At 44.7% G+C, this 13,327-nt stretch overlaps 1 protein-coding gene across 3 annotated transcripts in view; it reads left to right on the top strand.

Annotated features, from left to right (window-relative positions):
* The window catches only part of RNF157 (ring finger protein 157), a 75,024-nt gene that overhangs the window by 14,250 nt on the left and 47,447 nt on the right, over positions 1-13,327 (top strand). For all 3 annotated transcript variants that reach the window (XM_005908000.3, XM_070389108.1, XM_070389109.1), the window contains one exon: positions 3,463-3,581. In XM_005908000.3, the coding sequence (XP_005908062.1) occupies positions 3,463-3,581 (119 nt within the window). The remainder of the gene's footprint in view (positions 1-3,462; positions 3,582-13,327) is intronic.

The raw sequence follows: 13,327 nt of genomic DNA, 5'->3' as shown, positions 1-13,327 counted from the left end.
CGTGCACGAACTGTCCACGAGGCACTTTTTTTTCAGGGACTGTTGGTGTGTTTGGTGTTCCCATCTGTGGATGTGGCCGCACCGTCTAGGTCACTGCACCCTGATCCCCACATCTGGGCAGCCTGAGCAAACGGAACGTTTTTCTTTTATCTGATGAGGCATTCGTATTTTAAGTGTGTCAAGGGAGATCAGTGTGGCATTGACACTTCTCTCAAAATGAAAAAATCCTCCTTTTCACCTGTGGATTATTGACCTTCCTTTTAGGTCTTTGTATATGTGTGCTCTTGATTTTTAATGCCAAGCAAGGCTGGATTTCCCTGGCACTCCAGTGGTTAAGACTCTGAGTTTCCAATGCAGAGGATGTGGGTTCGATCCCTGGTTGGGGAACTAAGATCCCACATGCTGTGCAGTGCAGCCAAAAAAAAAAATTTTTTTAATAGTCATAAAATAAAATAGAGACTTCCCTGGTGGTCCAGAGGCTAAGACAGCAAGCTTCTATTCCAGGGGGCCCAAGGATGATCCCTGATCAGGAAACTAGATCCCATATTCGGCAACTGAGTTCGCATGCCTCGACCAAGACCCTGTGCAGCTGAATAGATTTATTTAAAAATTAAAAATTAAGTTAAAAGTTAAAAAATAAAATTAAATGCCAGACAAGGCTACAGTTAGCTCTATAAACTGCTTTCTGGGTAATTTCATTTATTATCATGGCTGTCCCCAAAAGGGCATTTCCAGTAGAACCCTGCCATCTTTAATGCTTTAACCCCGAAGCCTTTAACCCTGAAGCCATTAGTGCTTTTCTCCTGCCAGAATCAATCACTACCATGTGTAAGCTGATTATCCGTTGATTTCATTGTCCCCACATCCCTCACCTGATGGCTCCCAGGTCCTGGAAACTCAGCGTGGCCCAGATTGAACTCAGCCCGTACCACTCCAGACACCGCACCTGCTTCTCCCGATTCTTTCTTCATGATCTGGGCAAGCCACCCATTAATGTCAACATCTTTCCTAATTTCACCTAATGTATAGTAAATGTATAATGTCTAATGTGTAAAAATATATTTTCCTAATGTTCAACAGTAAATGACAAATTCTTTGAGATGGCTGCTTCTGTTTGTGACAGCTAGGCACCTCCTTCTCTATAAATTATGCACGTGGAAAATAGGGCTAGTAAGTGCTAGACATAAATAATTTATAACTAAGCTCCTAAATGATGAATCGCACTGTGTATCACTGCGGATGGCTGCCCCTGTGTGTTTTCATGTTGATGGGTAACTTTCAAGGGTTCCTCCTCGATTGCTTTGGTTTTGGCTGCTCTTACCCTCAAACAAAGGGCTTTCCAGGTGGCTCAGTAGTAAGAGAATCCACCTGCTAATGCAGAAGATGCAGGTTCAATCCTTGGGTCAGGAAGATTCCCTGGAGAGGAAAATAGCAACCCACTCCAGTATCCTTGCCTGAAAAATCCAATGGACAGAGGAGCCTGGCAGGCTACGGTCCCTGGGGTCCCAAAGAGTCAGACACCACTTAGGAATTAAAATAACAACGACGACTCTCAATGTTTTCCTGCTTGCTGGTTAATTAAAGAATTGCCTCACTTTGTGGCAAGGGATTTTATCCATGTTGTTTGGTTTAATGTGTTTCTAGACCAAAGCAACTCCATGAGTAGAAAATCCAAAAAAATGAATGTTTGATTCCGTTTTCCTGTTAGAGCTTTCTTCTCTGCCTTTGTTGCTGCAGCTTCTTCACAGGCTGAAAGTGCTGAATCTCATTTTTTAGAGTTTTCTGTAAGCCTAAAAAATTGAAACATTTATCCTAGCCATATAACACATAAAGAAGACTTTTGCTGATTCGTAAGTTCTTTGTATTAATCCAAGAACTGGGGTATATGAGAGATTGATGGAATGTGATATGGCCGAGTCACTCACTTTTGAACCATTCACCTTTATGGGAGAGTTAGATTATAGAAATGTGAGCTAAGAAGCATGTGGGGTTTGTTGTTACTGTTTTGCTTTTATTGACGTATAGTTGATTTACAGTGTGTTAATTTCTGCTGTACAGCTAAATGATTCTGTTTGTATATATACATTCTTTTTTATACTCTTTTCCATTGTGGTTTATCACAGAATGTTGAACACAGTTCCCTGTGTTATGCGGTAGGACCTGTTGTTGACCCAGTCTGTGAGAAGCATGCGTTTAATCAGATTTGGAAAGTGTTCCCAGATGGAACGGGCAGTGTTACCTAAGCCTCCCCTGGTTACTTAGTGCCATCATGTCCTGGCTCGCGTCCTCCATCTGTCTGGATAAGGCAGTTGGGGATCCTGACCCTGCCTGCAGATTGCCTCTGGTTAGTGGAGAGTTGAAAATATTCCTGCCTCCTGGCTGGTCAAGGTGGGGCCTGACTGATGTCCCTGTAACCTTGGCCATGAAGACTGCCAGTGAATTTGGGACTAGGGTGTATATGCGTGTCTGTGTCTTTCAAAATCACTAAACTTGTCCAGTTAAGCAATATAATCTGTGGTATGTGAGTGCCCAGTCGCTTAGTTGTGTCTGACTCTTTGAGACCCAGTGGACTCCGGCCCGCCAGGCTCCTCTGTCCATGGAATTTTCCAGGCAAGAGTCTGTGTGGTAGTTGATTGGTAAAGCCTGGGGCAGTATTACTTAATTTGTATTCTCCTATTAAACCATCATTTTGAAGCAAATATGGAACACAAGGAGGCTTCATTGTTGGGGGTGATGGAAGTATACACGGAACTGGCAAGGAAATGCTGAGACTACTGTGTCTGGGTATGAGCCAGTGTATGAAAGGTCCAGGCAAAGGAACGTATGTGCGTGTGTGCATGCTGCTACCTGCAGTTAAGATTCATGAGTACATGCAGAATAAGGAATAACCATTTCAAGTGTAAGGGAAAAAATTCAGGAACAAAATACATATATATATATATTCATTAATGTGCGTTGTGGGGCCTTCTGGTCTTTTGCTTCTTGGTGTGATAGGCAGATCATGGTAAAGATTCAATTAAGAATGTCAAAAGGGACTTCCCCAGTGATCAGGTGGTTAAGAATCTGACTGCCAATGAGGGGGATGGGGGATTCCATCCCTAGTCTGGGAAGATCCCACATCCCACAGGGCAACTAAGCCTGTGTGCTGAGACCACTGAGCCAGTATACCACCACAAGAGAGGCCCTCAGTCACCGTAACTAGAGAAACACCACGTGAAGTACAGCCAAAAAAAAGAATGTCAAAAGGAAAACAGTGATCTATTTTATATTTGATAATCTTGGGTTCTCACTGCTAGGATTTTGCGTATTTGGTGCCATTATCCCCAGTCAAGAGAAGAAAATTTCCCTAGGGTTAGAAATGGCTCTAATTGTTTGTTGAAGGGTTAACATTTTTTTTCTTTCCCCCTGAATCGGCTTGTTCACTTGGCTTAGTTTGACTGGTTTCTGTCTCTCGCCCTCTAGGAAGCTATTTTGCCAGCCACTTCATTATGGGAGGAGAGAAGTTTGATTCAACTCACCCCGAAGGCTACTTGTTTGGAGAAAACAGCGATCTGAACTTTCTGGGGAACAGACCAGTGGCGGTATGGCTATCATCTGTTTACTTCCACTCGGGGCTAAGTGGCTGAGTCAAATGGTCTTGTCAAAATAAGTTTGTAACTGCTGGTTCAGCAGTGTCTGCGGCTTGGTCTGAGTTGAGAGGAGCCAGACTGCAGCCTCTTTGGTGGGTCTCCTGGCACCAGAGGCTGCCCCGTGGAAAAGTACCCAGTCTGCCTGAGGGTGAGGACAGCTCACAAAACCCAGATCTGCCCCTCTGAAGCTCTGCCTGAACGCCGCCTCTGCAGACATCCCTTGCCCAGTCCCTAGCTTGTCCTCACCTTGCTTTTCATTCCTCTTCATAGCAACGATTTACCACGTTGTTGTTTTTCAGTCGATAAATCATGTCTAACTCTTTGCAGCCCCGTGGACTGCAGCATGCCAGGCTTCCCTGTCTTTCACTATCCTCCAGAGTTTGCTCAGATTCATGTCTGTTGAGTCAGTGATGCTATCTAACCATCTCATTCTCTGCCACCCTCTTTTCCTCCTGCCCTCAATCTTTCCCAGCATCAGGGTCTTTTCCAATGAGTCAGCTCTTTACATCAGGTGGTCAAAGTAATGGAGCTTCAGCATCAGTCCTTCCAATGAATATTCAGGGTTGATTTCCTTTAGGTGGTTTGATCTCCTTGCAGTCTGAGGGACTCTCAAGAGTCTTCTCCAGCACCACAGTTCAAAAGCATCAATTCTTCCTAATACCACATAAGCTGCTGTTGCCTTGTCACCTCTATTATCTGCCTTTTGCATCAGAATGTACATTTCCCAGGGCAAGGGGGCTGTGCCACTGTCGAAAGCCAGCACCCAGAACAAAGCCTGGAACATTGTGATAAGCCTTTCATAAAGATCTGTTGAATGAATGACTGACAAATTTCCCCTCGATATCTGAGTTGATATCAGACTGTCTCTCTCTCCATTCATTCAACTCAGTCCATAAATGTTTATGGGGCATTTTCTCTGCACCCAGCATGAAGCTTTGCAAAAATAGCTGCCATGTGGCTACTGATTGGCCACTTTGTGCTAAGGAAGGCCCTAGAGATTTTTCAGACATTATTTCTAATCTTCATAAAGACCCACTTTAGGACTTCCGTGGTGATCCAGTGGTTAAGACTCCGTACTTCCAACACAGGGGCCAGGGTTCAGTCCCTAATCCAGGTACTAAGATCCCACATGACACATGGCAAGGCCCATAAATAAATAAATAAATAAAAACAAAACTATATTTTTTTAAAAAACCCTACCTATCAGAGAATTTGTTATCAGTATTATTTTGTAAGTGAGAGAACTGAGGTTCCGAGAGCTGAACAGTGGTAATAGCTTTTGTTGTTTAGTTGCTAAGTCGTGTCCAACTCTTTTGTGACCCCATGGACTATAGCCCGCCAGGCTCCTCTGTCCATGGGATTTTCCAGGCTAGAATACCGGAGTGGGTTTCTATTTCTTGTCCAGAGGATCTTCCCAAGCCAGGGGCTGAACGCACATCTCCTGCAATGCAGGCGAATTCTTTACCACTGAGCCACCAGAGAAGCCCAGTAGCCTTTATGAAGTACACACCGTGTTCCAGGCCCTGTTCAAAATGCTTTCAGAAAATTTTTCCCAAAGCCACATAACTAGATCTGCCTAGCTGCAGATCAATAACCTTTCCACTGCTTCCCTCTGCTTCACAATATCCTGCCGTTCTCCAGAAACTCCGATTTTAGTGGGGCAGGCCAAACACAGGAACAAGAGATACTTCAATAGCAATCAAAGTCTGAAAGGGCTGGGATTCTGTAGGTATAGGGAGTGGGGGAGGGGAATCGCAAGGGCCGGTGCTTTGGTGCTGGTTTTGAGAAGGAGGCCTTGGAGGATGGCCGAGTCTTCATGAAGCGAGTGGGCGAGAGGCTTCCCAGGAGGGAGGCACAGGGCACAGGTGTGAACACATTCACATTTCTGTCGAATCAGCAACCATTTACTGAGAAACTGCTATGTGCCAGGCACTGTGGGAGGCGCTGGGGACACAAAGCTGAAATGAGCATGGTTTGTTCCTCCCTTGGAACAAATAAGGAAGCCAGTCTGGCAGGAGTGGACCTTTTCTGGTGGAGAAGCAAGGTTGGAAAGGTAGGTGGGGGCTCCGTTCCCTCAAGATGTGTTCCACCCTCTCCCATAGGCTCTGGGGAAATACTGAAGTGTTTTAGGCAGATGAACGCCCCAGAGAAATCATTTGTTTTTTGGTCTTTAAGAAGGTTAATCTGATGACAATTTTCCATCTGGAACTTTAACTAAAAAGCATTTTGGTTGTTGTTGATGGTTTTTATTGTTTTCTTCCTTTCCATCTGGGCTTCGCTGATGGCTCAGAAGGTAAAGAATCCGTCTGCGATGCAGGAGACCTGAGTTTGATCTCCTGGAGGCGGGAATGGCAACACAGTCCAGTATTCTTGCCTGGAAAATTCCATGGACGGAAAAGCTTAGAGGGGCAGTAGTACATGGGGTCACAAAGAGTCAGAAACAACTGAGCGACTAACAACACTTTTCTATCTGGAGTGACAACCCCCCCCCACCACACCCCGGTGCTGTGTGCTCAGTCATGTCCAACTCTTTGTGATCCCATGAACTATAGCGTGCCCCCCCCGCCTCCCCCCCACTCCAGGCTCCTCTGTCCATGGAATTTTCCAGGCAAGAATACTGGAGTGGGAAGTCATTTCCTTCTCCAGGGGATCTTCCCTACTCAGGGATCAAACCTGCATCTCCTGCATTGGTAGATGGATTTTTCACTGTGCCATCTCAGAAACCAATTCTTAGTTGAACAGTACTTTCAAAATACCAAGTACTTTCTGCTTCACAGTCAATTATGACAACTCATACTTATCAAATGACTACTATCTGATTTTTCTACTGTTACCTTAGCCTTTAGAGTGGAATGATCTTTTTTTCTGCTTGAGCCAGATAAGAACTCCCTTACTTCCTGGAAGTGGGCTCATGCTTGAAAAATACCCTTTCTTCTCACAGGGACTTGGCCATTTGCATCCGCTTCTTCCTCCCTTTTTTCTTTCCTCTGGTGTCAGAATCGTTTATATACTTTTTTAAAGTGTAGGTTTTTTTAAAAAAAACTTTTTCAGGCCATAAAGGTGATTTAAAAACAAGGGAACACTTCTTTAGGCTAATTTTGAGGTTTATGCTGGCCGACAAACCTCCCCAAAGTGTAACCGTCTTGTTTACACTTCTGTGAGCCGGGGAATGACCGAGCTCTTCCAGGAGCCCCGGACAGCAGCGTTGACCTTCACTTGCAGGCTTTCTCCCAAAGGAGCATCAACATTGGCCTTTTTGTTGTTTGTGTGGACTAATCGTTAAACATGCTTCATGTTGCACAGAGCAAATGTTTTCAAAGGAGATCATCATTTCACGTTAAGAAAGCAGATCGGGGTAACTTCAAAGAGGGAGGTGGAAGTAGAGAATGCAACATGTTTCCCTTTGCTGTTTCCCTTTCTTAGTTAATAATAGCTAACATTTAGTGAAGGCTTACCATTTGCCAGGCCCGGTCGTTCCAAGTTCTCTGTATGTGTTGACTCTTTGTGCCCTTGTTGATGCAAGTTCAAGGGGGATGCACAGTGAGGCGGAACTGAAACGTCAGAGTTTGGAGCAGAGAAAGGTTTATTGCAGGATCGCGCAAGGAGATGGGTGGCTCATGCTGTAAAAAGCCTCAACTCTCCAAAGAGTTTCAGCACAGCACTTTGAAATGGCAGGCGAGGCAGGTGGGTGGTGTTGTGAGGTATGTGATCACCTTGTGCACAGTTCTCTGACTGGCTGATAAGGAGGGAGCAGGGGGTGTCACAGGGGTTCACTTTATCAGTCCTCAGGCTCCAGGAGGCCTGGGGCTGTGTGCTCGTGGTCATCAAGTAGTTCTTCTATTTGGTGGGAGTTTTTTCAGATCTGCAAAACAACTCAGGAAATTTGCATCACATACTATTATCTAGGTTCTTCAAGAGGAGCTGAAGCAGAGGATATGGGGGAAGGCCTGTCCAGGGAAGGCCCCATAGCATCCTGCTCGGTTATATCCTCACACCCTAACAAGGAGGGTCCTGATTTGACGGATGAAAAGCAAGAGACACAAAGAATTGAAGCAAAGATTGCAAAGCCTGGAAGTGACTGACTCAGGATTTGAACCCAGCAGTCCAGCTCTAGAGCCTGGGGGTCCTCTGCCCTTTCCTGCTGGTCAGGTTGGGGGTACTCAGGACCCCTGCCCACATCTTGTATGTGAGTCTGAGTAGATCCTCGAGGGCAGTTTGTGAAATGTGGAGAGAGTAGCCAGCATGGCCGTGACACGTTCTCACAAGTGTCTCTTGAGAGAGTTTGTATTTGGTGTGTAATTCCACCGGCTGACCTGACCTTGGCCGCCTGCTGTTACCGCACGTCAGCTTGTTTAGGGGAAGGCCCAGTGGCTGAAGGCTGACTGGTCACTTGAGTTCTCCAGAGCTGACCTCTACTCTCTGCTAACATATCTCAGTGTCGGTAGACGGGCGTTGGGTTGCAGAGGAAAGAAAACAGCCTTATAAAGCCATCCAGCAGCCCCAGGCAGGAATGGCTCCTCTTTCCAAAGAGATGGGGGCAGAATATGTTGAAATAAATGGTTAGATTAAGTTATAAAGGCCATAGACTTCCTGGCTTCTGGGACTTGTCGTTTTTCCTGTCATCTTTTGACTGATCAGACTCAGATGAGTACCATTCAGCTATGGCTCGGCCTGTAGTTTTTACGGAAGCTCGTCTCCCACTTAGGATAATCCATCCATTAAAGTCAGATGTATTATCAAGCCTTCAGGTCAGATAAAAAGAACCAGAGTGTGTGTGTATATGGAAGGACGGTTGAAAGAGAGGTCGGAATCAAGATTGCAAATTTTACATACATATTGCAACCCTGGCAGTGAAGATTGCAACCCAAACTCTTTGCAACCCTGGCAAGGGTCCATCACTCAGGCTCTCAAATTACCCGCTTATAACAGGGAGGCTGTTCTGACTTTGTAGGAATGTCATGCTTGAAAAATGCGTTGGAATTGCTGGAGGAAGAGAAGTATGCAACAATGTTAGCTGCACTCGCTAGCCTTTCAGGTTGGTTATTTCTGCAATTACAGTTCTGGGTGGAGCACGTACTCACTTTTTTTTTAAGTTAATTGTGAGTTTTTTATTATTTTATTTCAATTTTTTATTTTCTTGGCCAAGCCACGTGGCAGGTGGGATCTTAGTTCCCAGACTAGGGATCGAACTCATGCCCCTTGCATTGGAAGCACAGAGTCTTAACCACTGGACCACCAGACAAATCCCCTCACTGGTTGTTAACTATCTTAAGTAGTGAACAGGGCTTCTACAGGTCCTTCTGCTCTGGTCTCTGTATAGAGGAGGTGAGATGGTGGTATTTGTACATCACAGTTGAGGCCTCCCCTTCCCTAGGTGGCAGAGAACTGATGCTGGTTTTTTGGTCCTTTATTGCATTAGATCTTTTTTTTTTCTCTAAGAGTTTTTTCCTTTTCTTTTTTTACGGCTGCACTGGATCTTGTTTGCTTTGCTTGGGCTTTCTCTAATTGCCACAAGCAGGGGACTGCTCTTCCTTGTGGTGCGTGGGTTTCTCATTGTGGAGGCTTCTCTTATGGTGGAGATCTAGGCACACAGTCTCTGTAATTGTGGCTCCCAGGCTCCAGAGCTCAGGCTTCAGTAGTTGTGGCACACAGGCTGAGTATGCTCCATGGCATGTGGAATCCTTCCTGACCAGGGATTGAACCCGTGTCCCCTGCATTGGCAGGTGGATTCCTATCCACTGCAGCAAACTGGGAAGATCTGGGAAGTCCTAGATCTTTTTTTATTGCACTAAATTACTGCTAAAACTCTAAATCATTTGGAGGTTTAGTGACCTTAGGATTGTCAGTTATGGAGAGAGATCTTGATTCCAGAGGCATTTAAAAAAATATCCATCTTGCTGGAATATTTTAAGAATTCGAACAGTGACAACTATCGTGCTTTGATTTCCATTTTAGAAAGTTAATTCTTTAAATCAACTCAGAGTATAGAGTGAATCAGAAAGAGAGGAAGAGACCAGTTAGGAAGTCATAGTTTATCTGACTTTTCAGATAAAAAGTGCATTTATCTCGAGAGAAACACTCCATAGACAGAGCGTGGGCCATCTCAGAAGGCAAAATGGCCCAGAAGTCATAGTTTATGTTAGTTAAGAATGAAAAGTACCTGAACTAGGATATCGACATTAAAAAAAAAAAAAAAAAAAAGGATCCAAGAGTTCTGGGCAGTTCAAGTTGAGGGAAGGGGAAAAGTCAAGACAGAGGACACGGAGGAGCAGAGCCCCTGGGGGCAGCTACCATTTAAACAGGGCACTCTGCAGGTGTTTAGTCTGAAGGTTGGTTTGTGCCCGGGCCCCAGTGTAACCAGGCAGGTTGGTCACAGGTACAGTGATACCTACGGCCTTAGAGCCTCTATTCATCTGCACAGGCTGCCATAACAAAATACCATAGACTGGGTGGCTTAAACGACAGATACTCATTTTTCATGGTTCTGGAGGCTGAGAAGCCCAGGATCAAGGTGCCAGCAGACCAGGCTGCCAGTGAAGGCCCTCTCTCTTCTTTACTTGCCATGACTGCCTTTTACTGGGTCTTCACACGGCAGAAAGAGCCTGGGAGTTCCCTGGTGGTTAGGATTCTGGGCTTTCACTGCCAGGCGTCGGGTTTCAGTCCCTGGTTGGGGAATTGAGGTTCTGCAAGCCTCTCAGTGCAGCCAAAAAGGAAAGAGAGAGAGAATGATAGCTCTTTTTCTGTCCCCATCTTGAGGGGCCCACCCTTATGACTTTATCTAACCGTATGTTGTTGTTTAGTCACTAAGTTGTGTCCGACTCTGTGCGACCCTATGGGCTGTAGCCCCCCAGGCTCCTCTGTCCATGGAATTTCCCAGGAAAGAACACTGGAGTGGGTTGCCATTTCCTTCTCCAATGCATGAAAGTGAAAAGTGAAAGGGAAGTTGCTCAGCCGTGTCCAACTCTTAGCAACCCCATGGACTGCAGCCCACCAGGCTCCTCTGCCCATGGGATTCTCCAGGCAAGAGTACTGGAGTGGGGTTGCCATCACCTTCTCTGAAGGAAACCCTGTCTAACCTAATTACCTTTCAAAAGCCCCATCTCCAAATACAGTCACTTTGGAAGTTGGGCTTCAACGTAGGAACGGGGGCGGGGGCGTAGTTGAGTCCATTGTTGTTCAGTCGCTACGTCCTGTCTGACTGTCTGCGACCCCATGAACTGAGCGTGTCAATCCTCCCTGTTCTTCACTGTCTCCTGGAGTTTGCTCAAACTCATGTCCACTGAGTCAGTGATGCCATGAGTTCATGGCACAATGTAAAGTCCATGGAAGGAGTGTGTGGGTGTGTGTTTGAATTAAATTGGATTTTTTGCCGTTTGTCTATCTTCTTTCCCTTTTCCTTCCTTTTACTACAGCTGTTTTTTATTTTTTTGGACATTCAGTTTGCAGTACATATTTAATTTTCATCTATGGCCCAGCTATTTCTCGTCTCCAAATGTCCATGTAAAGGAAGAACATACTTCCGTGTGTCTCCTCTGCTCTCAGTATTCTCCTGCAGCCCTGATTCCCTTTGACACCAGATACGTGTGAGTTTTCCACACATTAGGCAGGAATCATCAGGTAAATTATAGCGTGTCTATACTATGAACTAGTACTCAGCCAAAGATAAGGTAGAGCTGTATTTACTGAGATGAAAATGTATCCATGACCACGTCATTTATCAAGAAAAGCAAGTTGCTGTATATAATGTAGAGTCTGGTTTGACTTCTGATAAAAGTATTAGTAACAGTGTATAAAATATTTGTGCATAAATTTATGTTGATATTTATAGGTGCATAAAAATACATGAGCACACAGCATTTGAACCTGTGACAGGGGTAACTCTTGGGGCTACATCAGTGACAGGAGGTACTTTCTTCCTATCCTTCTGTGTTGTTTGAATTTTCCCCAGTGGACATGTTTTTATTTTTTAATTGAAAGCATTTATATTTTCTCTAAAAATAGAAAAAGGATTATCGCTAAGCACAGGAAGGAAATAGGCCTAGGAGAGTATATAAAAGTAGGAAAATGAAGGAAGTTAATAGAATAATACTTTTTTTTAGTGAACTGCAGGAAGGGTGTGGTCTGCTGAGTGGGGTTGCATGCTGAATCAATCAGTCCTGTCTGACCTTTTGTGACCCCACGGACTGTAGTCCACTAGGCTCCTCTGTCTATGGGATTCCCAGGCAAGAGTACTGGACAGGGTTACCATTTTCTCCTCCAGGGAATCTTCCTGACCCAGGGCTTGAACCTGCATCTCCCAGGTCTCCTGCTCTGCAGGTCCATTCTTTACCACGAGCACCAGGTTGCGATGTACTAAGAAGTGGTTGCGGGCTTGTAGAGAAAGACAAAGACATCAGAATCAGCATGGGGAGGAGTGGAGCTGGGAGCTTCAGCCTCTGGGTGTCAAGGTGCAATGATTCACCTTTAGAAATGTCAGATTCAGTGTGACTGGGTCCTGTTTTTAACAACCTGAGAGTCCGAGAAAATCCAGACTATGAAAAAGCTAAACTATGAATATTTATACTTTTAAAATGCGAATAGGGCTTTACAGACCTTTATGTAAGGGTTTTTTTAAAAACAACACTTTTATAATACCTGTCTCCCTACTCCTGGACTCTCCCCAGAGGTGACTACCCTGCCCAGTTCAATATGTTATCTTCTCAATCTTACTTTCATTTTTTAAAACTGTGACAAAATACGCATAACATAAAAGGTATCATCTTAGCGACTTTAAGTATGCCAATGTCAGTACATTCACACTGTTTTACACCCAAGCTCCAGAACTCTTTTCATCTTGCAAAACTGAAACTCTGTCCCCATTAAATACGAACTCGCCCTTTTCCTTTTCTAAGAATTTGACTTCTAGAGAAGTCTGTATCATGGAGTCTTACAGTATTTGTCTTTTTGTGACTTATTTCATTGAGCATAATGTTTTCAAGGTTCATCCAGGTTGTAGCCTATATCAGAATTTCCTTCTTTTTTTTAAAAAAAAAGTATCAATGGCTGTACCAGATGGTAGTTGTGGCATTAAGGAAATTTTAGTTGAGGCACGTGGGAGTCTTGTCTTGCAAACTCTTAGTTGCAGCATATGAGATCTAGTTCCCTGACTAGGGATCAAACCCAGGCCCCATTTTTTGGGAGCTTGGAGTCTTGGCCACTGGGCTACCAGAATTCTGGCAGTCCCAGAATCTCCTTCCTTTTTAAGGCTGAGCAATATTCCAGTATATAGATGGACCACATTTTGTTTATCCTTTCATCTGTCAATAGACACTTGGGTTGCTTCCTCCTCTTGGCTGTTGTGAATAATACTGCTAAGAACATGAGTGTTACATTCCATCTTTAAAGCACACATGCCAGTACTGGCCTAGGGAAGAGGACCATTCACTTTTAGAAATTAGTAAATAAAATTATTGTATGTCTTCAGTTTTGAAATGTAACTCCTTTTTTGTCGTTACCCCTTGGCTTTGGGTTAAGATGTGTGCTAGTCGCTCAGTCGTGTTGGGCTCTCTGTGAAGCCATGGACTGTATAGCCTGCCAGTCTCTGTCCACAGGATTTCCCAGGCAAGAATACTGGAGTGGGTAGCCTTTCCTTTCTCCAGGGGATTTTTCCAACCTAGGGATTGAACCCAGGTCTCCTGGATTGCAGGCAGATTCTTTAC

This window comes from Bos mutus, chromosome 19, assembly GCF_027580195.1.
Source record: "Bos mutus isolate GX-2022 chromosome 19, NWIPB_WYAK_1.1, whole genome shotgun sequence".
NCBI classification, from domain to species: domain Eukaryota; kingdom Metazoa; phylum Chordata; class Mammalia; order Artiodactyla; family Bovidae; genus Bos; species Bos mutus.
This window is presented reverse-complemented; position numbering and strand designations above follow the sequence as displayed.